At 34.7% G+C, this 15,178-nt stretch overlaps 1 protein-coding gene across 1 annotated transcript in view; it reads right to left on the reverse strand.

Moving 5' to 3' along the window:
* Positions 1-2,630: 2,630 nt before the first annotated feature.
* Positions 2,631-15,178, reverse strand: part of LOC141486548 (atypical protein kinase C-like) — a 30,352-nt gene continuing 17,804 nt past the window's right edge. The window contains exons 5-6 of the mRNA XM_074184688.1: positions 5,055-5,170; positions 2,631-2,909 (exon numbers count right to left, since the gene is read on the reverse strand). Coding sequence (XP_074040789.1) covers positions 2,822-2,909; positions 5,055-5,170 — 204 coding nt within the window. The 3' untranslated portion in view covers positions 2,631-2,821. The remainder of the gene's footprint in view (positions 2,910-5,054; positions 5,171-15,178) is intronic.

The following is a 15,178-nucleotide window of genomic DNA, read 5'->3' on the forward strand; positions in this document are numbered from 1 at the left end:
AGGTTACTTTTTGTTTTCGAGTTGTGAGAATTTGATTTATTCAGTAATATATTTTACATAATGTATGTTTTTTTAAATATTATATATCGATAAAAAATATCGATATATCGATAAGGAATATCGATACGAATTCAAAATATCGGTATCGATAAGATATCATATCGATAACCTTTGATATCGATAAGCCCATCTCTACACTGAACAAAGTGCAAGGTTATTGACATTGGATTGAAGATGCGGTGGGGGTAGTGGTAGGCGGGCGTGGTAGGGGTGGAGGGACGCTCGCACTCACGCCAAGGCCAAATGGAGGTAACGGGTGGTGGGGGTCATGGATGGCGGGAGGGGAGTATTATTATGAGGAAATTATTTTTGTAATTTTTTTTTTATTTATTTCATTTGGGTGTCACGCCCCCCCTGGACTTTCTCCACGCCCCCCCCAGGGGGGCGCGCCCCCCAGTTTGGGAACCGCTGTTGTAACGGGATAATTATCTACTTAAAAATATATAGTTCAAAATATTGATAATGAAATCAAGTTCATGAGGAAAAAAAATATATTATTCCGTATTCATATAAAATAAACATTTTACATTCAACAATTACAACATTATTGGACATATCCCTCGGACATCATGATTTTCCGCGCCACTGAATGAATGTCAAAAATTAGGTGAGCCCATTATTTGTTTGGAATATATTCTTTCGTTTCGTATAGCCTTTCGTTATAGGATAAATTTGAGGTTGTAAGGATACAGGGAGCAGTTGACATAATTTGAGCTAGATTGTCCACTGGACTCTTGTTAACCACTATTTAAAAAATTTAGCATCTTACCATTGCCGTGCCTCTACATCTCTGTATCTGTAGATTAGGAAGGGTGAGTGTAAGCCCACAGCACTTAGGCCACATGTGACCCATTGTACATCCTCCCGAGGAGTTGTCCTCCTAGGTCATCGTCCATCCTGTCCTCTCCAGGAAGGTGGACAGGTCACTGAGAGACATCTCTTTTATATTGGCAGGTGTAGGCCAAGACTCGCCGAACACACACTCTCTTATTGACTTTTCTGATTGTTTTGGCCGTTACTTGATGAAGATCCATATATTTGTAAAATTAATATGGATCTCTTATTGACGATAACTCCGGGCACTCGCACAGGACGTGCCTAACAGTCTCATCTTCCTATTCACACATCCTGCATTGAGGTGTGTACACTAGCCCTATATTATGGAGATGTTTCCTTAGTTGACAATGGCCAGTCAGAAATCCTACTGTTAGGCGTAGATTTTTCCTGGTCATCGCCAGATATTTCTTCGGCGCCAGCTTCCCAGGGTCGCCCAAGGTGATCCTGGCAAGATTACATCCTTTGATTCCATCCCATCTCTTTAAGGATTGAGCCATGGGTGTAACATTTGACTAGTTCCGCAATTGTCGAAGTTATCAGGCCGTAGGTGCCACTGGGTCCTAAAATTCTTAGTCCAGCCGCTTCCTTGGCTAAAGAGTCGGCAATGCGATTACCTTTACTCCTGTCGTACCCTTCAACTCACCTCAGGATGTTCTTATCTACCGAGGCTTTGGCTAAATTTTGGTGACACTCTAGTCCTAGCCCTAAGGTTATACGTTGTCTATTCAACGCTAATAGGGCTTTCTGCTGTCAGTGCAGTGCCTCTACATATTACACCTACTGTTATTCATCTATCTGCGATAAAAAAATCTATTTTACAATACGGTTTTTACTCTGTTAATGAATATTTGATTGATAATTACTCTATATAGCCAGCTAGTCTAGACATTAAGGTCAAACCCTCTCATTTATTTATATATAATGTATATGTGTAAATTTTGTGTGTTGTAATGTTATACAAATAGCTGAATTTATGCCAGAAGTATACTTGTTTTTCTAATCTGAATGTTAGATTAGTACTTATATTTTTAAATATTTTATTGTAACCTAGTACTAAGGAACTGACTTGCTATAAATGTATCTTTGTACATAATGTAGTAAAATAAACATCTATCTGTCTATCTATCTATCTATGATAATAAACACATATATCCAAAAAACTCTGATATACATAATTACGCTACTTGGGGTGAAGATACTTTATACCACCCCTACTCTCGCTTGAGTGTGAGTCAGAATTCCCCAAAATACTTGGGTATTAAATGCTTCAATAAAATAACAACTTTTATAGGGTTCAATAAAAGTAGGACTGTAATGAGGAATGAACTGTATGGTTTCTTGTTGGATAACTGCTTCTACAGATGGATGAATTTCTTGCTTTCAGTGCTTAGATAAATGACATAATTTCTTTTATACATGTAGTCTTTTTTTAAATTTATTCAAGATCAAACATTTGCGTTTAGCTTTGTGTTTTATTTTTTTGACTAGTCCAATAAGTTTGCTCGTGTATTTATTACTGTAATTGTGAGTGTGAAAATTTTAGTAATGAATAAAACTATTTCTATTTCTAATATTTATTTATTTATAGTGAAAAATTTATCTCAAGTGCGTTCCGTTCTCAATAAATTCCTGGATACGCTTCTGGTTACAATTATCTACTTACAGTCTTTAGATAACAATTAATGGAATAATGGTTGTTTGTAACATAGATAAATGATGTACTTAACATTGTTGGAAATGTTTATTGTTGAAAATTCATTTCAATACAAAAAAGTAATAGTACATAGCATTCGAATTCATTCTATGGGAGGCAGAACATATTGTGTAAGATAAATTTTAAAGGACACATATCTCCATGCAAAAATGTTCACCATAGTTTTCAAAACGTGGAGACGGAGGTGGTGGCGGAAAACGGCGTGGCGTGTCACACGCAATCTTCTAAAGACATAAGACGTGGGTTTATATCTTCGAAACCTTCAAATTCTGATTGATCAATCCATTCGATTTCTCTCCTGTGAAAAAAAAGTGTATATAGCAAGGCACTAAAACATTAAAATATACGTAGATATACATACATACATATATATACACACATCGGAAAAGTCTAGGGATATTTTTAAAAATGGCAATAATTTTTTTTTAGGTAGCTTTAGGAAAAAAAAGGTGACGGGTGATTATTAAACGAATGTAACTTACAACAAAATTTATTAAATGGTCAAAAATACTGAGTGCGCATATAAGCAAAAATAAAAAAAAATGGCTCTTCTTTGGCACCCCGAAAAAAAATAATACAAAAAAAATTGGAATCAGTACAAAGTATGGCCTCCACGCTGGTTTATTACGGCCCTACATCTATCGTGCATCGACAAAATGAGATTGTCAATGTCTTGTTGAGGTACATTTGCCCATTCAACGATTAAAAGCTCTCTCAATTGAAACGTTGTGTGAATGTTCCCCATATGCGGAGTAATTCTTTGTTGAAGCATGTCCCACACATGCTCGATGGAATTCAGGTCCAGTGATTGTGCTGGCCATGGCAATACATCAACTCTCTCGTTGATGAGCCAGTCAGTCACTAGACGCGCGACATGTGGACGAGCATTATCGTGCATTAGGTGGAAGTTTTCACCAACAGCACCAGCAAACGTCGAGGTGGTGTCGAGGTACTGTCGAGCTGTGAGGGAGCGATTTGGAAAAACGAGATCGGTTCTGCCGCCGATCATGATTCCGCCCCATAACATTACTGTACCACCTCTGTATGTGTGGACTTCCTGGACGTGTCTCAAATGTTCATTATTGCCAGGTCGTCTCCACAGTCTTACTCGACGAGAATCTGGATGAAATCCAATTCTGGATTCGTCTGTAAACAAAACTGTGGCCCAATCATTTGCATCCCAGTTTTGATGTTCTTGACACCACTCTAATCTTCTACTGCGATTGCCTCTCGACAAAGGTGGACATCTAAGTGGCCCTCTGTTGTGGAGAGCTGCTTCATGCAGTCGATTTCTGACAGTATCACGACCAATGGTTACCTGGTGCGTCTGCTGCAACACGTTAACCAACTCAGGTGCTGTGATTGTCGGTTGTCTTCTTGCGGTTAAGACCAAAAATCGGTCTTGAACTGCAGTTGTGGCGCGTCCTCGCCCTGGATGTTGTTCGGCTGGACTGCCAGTTTCACGGAAACGCCGCCACAATCGACTGATAACACTTTGGGAGACCCCCAAACGAAGAGCTACATCATTTTGTCGCATGCCACCTTGAAGAAGCCCTACAGCTCTATTCATCTCAGCCAATGGTAAGTGATGGCGTTCCATGTTGAAGAACAATATTTCCAGTTTAATTGCTGAGCAAGAACTGCATAGAATGTACAAACTCAACACTTTCAGATTATTCATTTTAGCCGAAAACCTACAGTTTGTAAAAAACTTGATAAAAGATTAGTTACCGTTTTTGCAGGCTTTGTTCAACCCATAGAAATCTACAGGGTGGTCGAGTGTACCAATTTAATCTAAATTGAACGACCTCATGCATTTATTTTTATATTTAGTATGTTATAAAAATATCCCTAGACTTTTCCGATGTATATATATATATATATATATATATATATATATATATATATATATATATATATATATATATATATATATAGTGTCTTCCGGTGGCTCTTAAATTGAAATCAATATGGGAATGATCAAAAAGTAGTTATCTATTTATTTTTTGATTTTCATGGAATTATTTTCCAGCAGCTTGACTGCATTAACCTTTCTACATTATATATATATATATATATATATATATATATATATATATATATATATATATATATATATATATATATATATATATATATATATATATTTCAATATTAAATTCTACAAGGAGGATTTGAAGCTGTATATATTCTATTAATTATCTGCGAGCGCTTTCGACAGTTGGTAGTACTGTCATCATCTGGCACTCCTCAAACTGCAGTTTGCAGTTTGAGGAGAGCCTTGAAGATGACAGCACGACCAGCTGTCGAAAGTGCTTGCATATAAAAAATAGAAGTTATACAGCTTCAAATCCTTTTTGTGACATATATTAATATTAAAATTTTATATAGGAATATATATAAAAGAGTATATGGAATGTAAATTGCAGCTGGATTTACTTACCGATCATCTGGTGTTAGATGCACGAGTTCATTAGTAAATTCTGGTGGAAAGTTGGTCAAATCTCTGTCCGAATCCAAACGGGGTTGATATGGAGGTAAAACTTGTTTTACTTTCAGCTGAAATGAAAAAAAACTGTACATACTGCACAACCTGAAATCGACTTATGTTCAGAATATATAAATATATATATATATATATATATATATATATATATATATATATATATATATTTATGCGTTTCATACGTAGCTGAGCCACCGATAGCAAACCCCACATGCAATCTCGAGCCACTATTTCAAACCTGAGCCATATATATGGCTCAGGTTTGATTTTTCCGTATTTCTCACTCATCTGCTGTCCAAGAGCCAATATTCGAAGGAGGGAGCGCGAAGCCAATATTATCCAATCATTTTTTTAATGCCCCATCACGTGTTTCTTTTGTAAATAAGCGTTATTTGACAAAGTTCAATGGGTCAGGTTGGTATGAAAGATGTAAAAATTAGTTCGACGAAATTCCAGAATGGCGCTGCATATGCTTTCATCATATACAAATGTATACATCGGCAATACCAACTCCTATATGCGAACCTGAGCCATATGAATTTGGCATCACTATTTCGATTCTTCAACAGGGGACTTCACTAGAGTGTTTAAAGTTGTACTAAAATATGTAGGAACCAGGGCCGTCGTCGTTGAAGCCTCCTCCCTACTTTTTCAGCTTGGGAAAAAGTTGGTACATTTTTGACCGTGAAGATAGAAAAAAATAATACATAGTAACAAAATGAATGAACATCAAAATAATACAAATAAGAGAAAAGGAAGGGAGATGTAATAAGAAAAGGGAAAGAACCAGGAGAAGGTTGGGATTTTCCAACATGCATAACTTGGAGATTAAATACTTTGAAATTCTGAGCTGTTTGAAAACTTCATAAAAGTTTAATTTCTCCCAAGTAAGAGAACAGTCCACAAATTTTGTAGTGACAATTTTACAAAATTCCTAACTTTTCGCTGAGTCTTCGACTTGGAAACGTTGGAAAATTTCGGGCCGCGAAGATAAAAAATAATAGTAGAAAACAATAAGCAAAATATTATTTAAGTGTTGTTTCCTTTCATTTGTACTGAATATTCCTATAAATGGTGGATATGGTGGAAGACCAAGGACCGTGGTCCAAAGTAGAATAATTCCCATTATTATTTTTATGATGAAAACAGCCAAATCAATTCTGTGATTCCAAATACCTATCTTATGTGTCTGTACACGTTTATTTTATTTCAACTTTATGCTTCATATATGATCGACTGAAAATCTACCAGAACACTGTCTCTTCCTTTACTAGTTGTACGGAATGAAACGTTATTCCTAGTTCATGATGAATCCCTTTTATCGAAAATTCGAATGATGAATAATTGTAATCAGTTGACGAATACTGAAATGGTTCTTCAGAATCATAAGTCAATTAAAAAATATTACTACGCAATTGGCTATTTTGAGCAAGGAAGGTATAGTCATTCATTTATTTGACAACACTCCGGAGTCTAAATACTGAAATATTTCTGAAAATAATTGATTTATTTGTTTTTCGAAAACAGCATTCACTTGGCGGCCAAATTATGGAACAGGAGAATTTTGAGAAAAATCCTGAAAGTCTGTTCTGGCGTGATTTTGCAATCGGTTTCAAACTGGCTTGAAAAACAACAGCTTACAACTAACTAAATGAAAATGGGATATCATAATATATTATTTTTTCCCTCATATTTCCCCTCACATCATTATCACTCCTAGAAGCGCATTTCGAAAACCAAGTTATTTTCGTAAGTAGGGATCGTTATCCCTACTCACTATTACGTTATAGAATTTCGCATCTAGGAGTGAAATTACTTGTGTGCTAGAGGAACAAATAATACTTGTTGTCATTGATTGATAACACAGGCGCCAAGTATCCCAATTTCGGTTACAATTTTTGATTGTTCTGTACAAGCACTTATAGAAAAATAAATCTTGGTTTATGAAAGAAAATTAATTCGAAAGCATCCTCACTGAAACAGGAAAAAGTCTTGTAGTAGAATTGTTATCAGAGGAAAAGAGAGCGAGGAGTTCTTATTTTATTTTCTCAAAAAGTGAGACAACACCTCTATGTTTTAGTGAAAGTGAGGGAGAGATTTGTGAAAGACAATGATTACATATTTCACACTGATGGAAAATTATTTTCAGTACACTATTACACAGTTACTGCAATTTTTGAATAGTGAAAGTTGAAGTGCAACTGTCCAGGTTTATGGGACATACCCTCAAAACGCACTGTGATATCTAGTACTTATACTACTTATAGTACTTATCATACAAAATATCCAAACTTCCGCTCCTCGCAACAGAAGGGGGTTTGGAAAAATATACGGAATTATCATTGGATGAAATTAACGTTGATATGAACTCGATCGTTGAGAAGTGTGACTTTGAAGAAAGAACATCTTCAATACATGATGAAATGACCAAGAACACATGACCAAGAATGAACAAGAAAAAAGTGTTCATCCAAAAATGTCATGGTCTGCAGAACATAAAAAAATATTGCAAAATATGAGAAACAGATTGAAAGCAAAAGGGCTCCAAAAGAACACGAGATCACTAAAGTCTATCCAAATCCAAGATAGAGTGAAACAAAATAAAATCGAAGCGTGATGTTCACGTGATCGCCCAGTGTCAGATGGAAAGGGCAACGTTCATTGGTGAATTCGCCTTGTTGATACGAGTTCGGTACCAGCACAGGGTTCAAATGCAACGATCAAAAAAACATTTGAGTGTTGAGATGGAAGAAGTGATTTTAAATGTGTTCAAGAAAGAGATGGAAGAAATTGAGACATCGACTGTCGACGAAGTCGTATCGAAAGTTTCCGATAAAATTGCAGTGTGATGTGCTTCGATTTACAATGTTTTACGGGAATATAAACAAAATCATACATTTTCCAAACCGAATACAAATCAGAATCGTCAAACCATTATAAAATCAATAGATGGTGCTAATAAACATGCAATCAGGAGGAAAGTGTATGAGTACTTTTTCAGAAACGAAATACCCACGATAGACAAAATACTCACAGAAATAAATGAAGATGTTTTATTGCCAAGTTTTGAGCGGTCAACATTCCATAAAGTATTGAAACATTTGAATTTTGTATGGAAAAAACGAGGGCGCAATAGTTTATTACTGGATAGAGAGGTAATCGTGTTATGGAGGAGAGAGTATTTGTCCAAAATTAAATATTATAGGGAACAACAGAGAACAATTTATTATATGGCTGAAACCTGGGTTGATGCTGGTCATACTACCCCTAAAGTATGGGTCTATGAAACTGTGACCTCATCTAGGAGGGCCTTTCTAGATGGATTATCCACCGGATTAACAAACCCATCAGATAAACTTATATTTATATTAAGACCTGCCTCAATATCAATATATAAAAAGTAACCCACGTATTTGTTTTATTTACCTACATACCTCTTCATAATTTTAGGTAAAGGAAAACGGCTTATTATTTGCCATATCGGCAATGAGCATGAGTTTGTTCCTGAAGGGCTGTGGTGTTTCGAGTCGAAGAAAACTGGAGATTATCATGAAGAAATGAACGGTGAATCTTTCAAACAGTGGTTTTCCAAAGTTCTACCCCATCTGGAGGATGATGCTGTGATTGTAATGGACAATGCACCTTATCATTCGCGATGGTTATAGAAGATTCCGACAACGTCTTCAAAGAAAGTTGAAATCCAAAACTGGCTGCGATCAAAGAATATTAGCTTCGAAGATTCAATGCTAAGAGTACAGCTACTAAAAATTGGCAAGGAGCGCAAGCTTGAATACCAAAAATATATAGTCGATGAGATGGCAGCAGGCCAAAACAAAATTGTCCTTCGCCTGCCTCCATACCACTGCGAACTCAATCCCATCGAGTTAATATGGGTGGATGTGAAGAATTTTGTAGGTCAGCATAACACCACGTTCAAATTTGCAGATCTCAAATTACTTTTTGATGAGGCTTTGATAAGAGTCACAGCGGAGAAATGGAAGAAGTGTGTTCGGCATGTGATATCGGAAGTTTGAGACAGAGATGTGGAAGCTTGATAATATATAATAGAGGCACAAATCGAGCCACTGATAATTCAGATTGGTGAGGATGACACTACTGATGAAGAGACAAATTCATCTAGTTGAATAATTTTGATTAATATTCCTTTTGATTTCACATAAAATATAAATTATCAATGGAGAAATAGTTACGTCTCTTTTCATATAATGCTTGAGTGCGCTGTGAAAAATCTAATGAAAATCATTTCATATTACACATATTATCTGCATTTTCCCGTTCAACTGCAAAACTTGTGCATTTCACTCGTTATTATAAAAAAATTTTCCTAAGTATAATATAGCATTTGCGATCAACAAGATGTTGGTTCTAAATACGACCCTGGCCAATTCTTGGGATGTTCAATATCACGTGCGTAGGGCATGTCAATGTTTACATCCACTCTATCTTGGATTTGGATAGACTTTAGGTTTGGGGAAGAATATCCTGGTATGTTTGATGATCGGAAGTGGGCACCTGTGAAAGCTGTTGGTTACAATATTTATGGTGGCAGTTGACCATAGCATAACTTGGTTGCCGCGGATCAAGCCGAATACGATTTTTCACTTTTAGTTCTCATTAACTTCCAACAATGCTTCGTTTTGAATTCAGTGAAATAAACTACGAAATATAAAATTATTGGTTTGAATTCATATGTACATTCTCCCCGATTTCCCACTTATTTTCTTGCCCCTTTAGAAAAAAATATTAGATTGCGCTTCAGTGAAATATATTATTATTCATAGAGTGTTTGGACTATCATCCATTTGTCGTCCGTTTCAAGACATGCCTAACATCTGTCTCGAAGGTTTAATCTTTCAACAAACAGCAAAGCTCTTGCACTTGCACCCAGGAGGTTTTCCCCTGAGGCATACAGCCTGGAGAAATATCGACTCTTTTATACTCTCCACTGGTACCCACGATGTTCTCTGAACATTACAGGATTTTCCTTTTCGTAAGAAACAATCTCTTAAAAAAAAAATTGTTTGAAATGTGTTTTTCCGTTAACCAGCTGTCGCACCCCTACGTACGGCAACCCTGAGAAGTCAACACTTGTGCGAGCTAAGCATTAACGAGGTCTTACCTTTTAACGTGTGATTCCTAACACGGGTTGGACGATAGCCAGTGAAAAATCGATCGTTCAGACTACGTGTTGAACCACCGACCAACACGGCAGTCAATTCGAGTGAGTGAATAAAGCACCCACGTCGAACCGACCGACCAGAAACAATATATAAAAAATTATACTGATCGTAAAGGTTCACTTTATTTTTCATCTTTACGAATCTTATTGATCAATGATCTAAAAACAATTGTCAGTATTGCCAGAATTTTCGAAAGTCCATCTGAATTGCCATTTCGTTGAAAATGAAGTGGAAATAAATAAAAAATAAACCAAAAATAGAAACTTCATTTTTCAAATCATTCAATGAATAAATATACTTGCAGAATTAAAAGAGATTAAACATATCTATCTATCTTTTTTTCAACATAAAAAACTGGAATTAGATTAGGCAACGTTGTTGGGCTCAGGATTGTGAGCACAGATCAATAAATATGTATATTCTGATTCAACTTGGATAGAAATATGTGTTTGGCTCAAGAAAGTAGGAAAGTTACTTTTGTATATAATTGTAACAATTAATTATCGAAAATTCAAATGGAAAGATAATTATGATGTATATGTAACAAAAGAGCAATAGTTCGACCCATCTAGCAAATATATTCATTGAATACAAAAAAATGTTTAATAATAATCGATGGATCAGGAACGTATGAATTTCCAAATGGCTCAGGCAAGGTAGAAAGATCTATATATATATATATATATATATATATATATATATATATATATATATATATATATATATATATATATATATATATATATATATATATATATATATATATATATATATATATATATATATATATGTAAACGGTCATTTGTCAGCCCGTAGAATATACGATGTGAACTCTGGTCAGCCCTCGGAAACGTCGGTCGTCCCGGTTTCGGGCTCACCAACGTTTCCCACTGTATATAGTGTTTTTTGGACATGTTATCATGTGAAATGACGTTTAGCAAATTTTCGGTTGGGCCGACCATTACACCATATACACATAGCTGATACACCACCTACTTTCACAAAACTTCGCCAGGAGGCGTGGCTGTGTAATTGTATACACCTGATGTGAATAGTGTCTTTGTGAGCCCAGGTTTATACGAACACTTTCAATGGATAGCATGTTGGTCAGCCCACAATCGGGCAACGCTGCACTTGCATTTCATGATTCTAACTAGATTGTCGTGGTGCAGAAATTCGATAATAGAAATGGAAAATTTTTTGAGAGATGTAGAATTTTATGAAAAAGTTCCTGTTTTGTATGTTTTTTGTACAAGCGTTCGTGTGCGTGCATCACCCTATATCTATACAAGCAATTTAGATCAGGAATTGTTTCGCATATAAAAGTTTTATCAGAGCTTCGTAACATATTCACTTGTAGAAAAATGCTTGATCTGAACTCATACTTTCCCACATTCGACTACTTACCCGAAATCAGCTTTTTCGGATAACGGTGTCGAGTACGGAAATGTACTGTTTCCGTTCTAGTTAGGATAATAATAATATAATTACTAACAGTGCGTTATTCCATTTAGCTTGTCGAAGCAATTTTAACCTCTGCACTATCTTAGATACAAAAATTTGAATATGTTATAAGTTGAAAATATCAATATAGTGTTCGGAATCACACATTAAAATGTAAGACCTCGTTAATCTATAGCTAGTACAAGTTTATACTTCTGAGGGTTGTCGTTCGTAGGGGTGCGACAGACATATTTTAAACCGTTTCCTGTTTGTATTTTCAAATGTAGATTTTGAAATTCTAATTATTTGGCATAGACGCCTCAACAGAAATCGCGTTGTGTAAATCAATTTTAGACATTAAGCAGGAAACTTCGGATTTGACTTTGAAATTGTAGATTTGAAAACCTGACTGCACAAAAATAATCGAAGTGTGACTGAGTAGAAATGAGTAGATGAAAAATGACATTTTTTTCACAAACGAAAAATCCAAAATGTGATGAATGATCTGGTAATGAATTTATTGAGAAATGAATAGTGAATATCCAGAATGTCTACAGTTTCAATAAATTCTATATAAAAATCCGCAGCAGCACTACGGATTTCCGATATATACTAAGTATGTTTTCTATGACGAAACGAAATTCTGAGTGACTAGCATAAAGTGAGATATAATTTGTGAAACAGATATTAGTAATAAGTTTCAATTCTCTTTTTCTTAGCAATAGTTTTTTCGAAAACTCCCTTTCAGTTTTTGGAGGTATGATGTTGTTCAGATTGAACATAATGAAGTGGAGATCAAACCAATGTTTTTTTATTATGTTGACTGTTCATGACGATGAATACGTCATATAATCATCGATTATAACCTGCAGCAGACATTTCAATCAAAATAAAAAAGACTTGGAATATTTCAGCACAGAAAAAATTTGATCAGGTTGAATAAACATTTATTTGAATGGAGTATTATTCTTCAATTTGAGAACTGCTGACAAAAATTGTTCGGTAAACTAATAAACACGTAGTATGAAAAAATAACATAATTTCTAATGAAATGAAACTTCAACATGGGTAAAAAATATCAAATGAAAATTATTAATATTATTTCTTCTTTCTATAACAACAGTAAACGTATTCTTTGATTGCAGCCCAGTTTCTATTTTTTAATAATGATGAATATTTCTTTTCCTTATATTTTAGATACAAACAAGAACTAATTCAATTCTAGCACTTCTTTTTTTTTTCGGAGCGAAAAACTTTTTGACTATATTTCGTTTTGCTCCTTAGACCAAGTTTGTTTTTGAGGTTTTATTGTTTTCAAAACTGTGCGTGTCTGATGATCTGAAATGAGATCAGTGTGTTGAAAAACTCTATCAAGATATCAAACGGGTTGAAAATGGATCCAAAAATGAATGATAAAAATAAAAAATGGAAGGATGATACTGAAAAGTGATTTGACTCCTTTCCAACCTATACTCACAGATACGGATGATTCCAAAACAGCTCAAAATATAAATAATTGATTGCATATAGGGATTTTTTTTCAAAAGGAGCCACGCCACGTTCAATATCTCCATAAATAAGACAGTAATGTAAATTTCCCGAAACACCTAATTTTTGTGAAATAATATAAGGTATCGCTAAGATGCGTACACACTCCTCTTCAAAATATCAAACAAAATAACCCCATATATGCCATCTATTGGATAAGTGAGTTTATCAGGAATTCAACGATGATTTTTCAGGGTTGATTTCTAATTTACTGTGAAGAAGGACCTTGAAGTATAAGTGAACGACTTTTTAGATTAATTGATACAATCTCTCACAAAAACGTATACTTACAACAATTATTTCTATTGTTAAGTTCCTAACAGAAAATAACTTTTGTCGCGTTGAATTATATCTGTCGGATTTTTGGCAAAGTTTCTCACACAAAACACTTCAAAATACTTTCTAAAACTCACAGCCAAAAATGTTCCTCTAAACAGTTTTATAAAAACGCGACACGTGTTTCGCCATACAATGGCTTCTTCGGGCGTATCTTTATCTACAATATTTCACAAATTTAATGCTTGGTATACCTAATTTTAAAATTTAAAGTACCTACATTTCAAGTACTTGAGTTTGTAATGGATTAAATGACCTGAGCTTATGTCCCAGTCCCCACATTTGAAAAATATTCAGTAACGGTTATTCAATTCTAATTGATCATTTAGTTAGTTACCCGAATTCTTGAATCTATTGATTGCTTGACATTTTAGAAGATTGAATTTCAAACTCTTCTCTTCTAAATTTAACATGTCATATTCATGACTGAACTCATGTACTTCTGCTAAAAGGTGGTTTGCAAATGTGAAATTGGTCTTTCTATTCACAAAATCACATCTAAGCTTTTAATTCTTTGAAAAATAATCTCCCTGTTTGGCCATTATACAGTTTTGGGCAAGAGCCACAACTCAGCTGATATACTCCTGATCTATCCGATACCGAAGTTTTGTCTTTATTGTTTTTAATAAATGCATTTACACTATTATTCGGACTATTACTATTTCTGTGAGCTAAGTTTACGCAGTCTTTCTTCAAAAAAATATTATTGGTTGGTTCAGCCAAAAATGACAATGTCTCATAACTGACGTTATCGCATCTTGAATTTGGGTAGATATGGTCCATGGCTTGCTTTTGTAGTTTTTGTTTGATTTGTTTGATCAAACTCAGCTCTCTCTGGAAATTATTCAATAGTCTATGAAGAATATTATTGAATGCAGCAACTTTATGCTGGTAAGAGTGCGTAGAGGAATTATGTATGATAATGTCCGTGTAAGATGGTTTGTGGAAAATTGCAAATTCATGTTCATTGTTATTTTTTGTAATGGTTGAGTCAAGGTAATTTAATGAATTATTTACCTTCCTCTCAGTGGTAAATTTTATTGACGGGTGGATGGAATTGACATATTCAACGAACTTGCCTACTTGCTTTTCTGTAATGATTTCATTATTCACTAGTGATAAATGGATATCGTAATGCTTGAAGAAATACATGCATAATGAATATTTAATACAACAGTCCTGAACAAACTGTAACTTCTATTTGATAAAAAAAAATTGATGAGCTTCCGTGAAGTATCATATTTATTCTAATACTTGCTACTTTCTACAAACATTCACATTAAATCGATATACCAAATTTGGAACATCCATTCGAACTAAAAATGAAAACACAGGAAAATAATATTTCATTTGAGTTAGGAATTGGAAAACAGTGAATTACTTAAAATTAAGTAGATTCTATGATATTTATTTGTAATCGTCATATACCTATATATTCTCTAATTATTCTCTAAGTATACCAAAATATTGGCAAGCCAATTAACAAAATAGCATTAGGACCATTGCAAAGATCGTAACGGTTCTCAAAGAGTT

Source organism: Leptinotarsa decemlineata, unplaced genomic scaffold, assembly GCF_025532065.1.
Source record: "Leptinotarsa decemlineata unplaced genomic scaffold, Ldec_3_MD MMD2_tig00026358_RagTag_RagTag, whole genome shotgun sequence".
In the NCBI taxonomy this organism is placed as follows: Eukaryota; Metazoa; Arthropoda; class Insecta; order Coleoptera; family Chrysomelidae; genus Leptinotarsa; species Leptinotarsa decemlineata.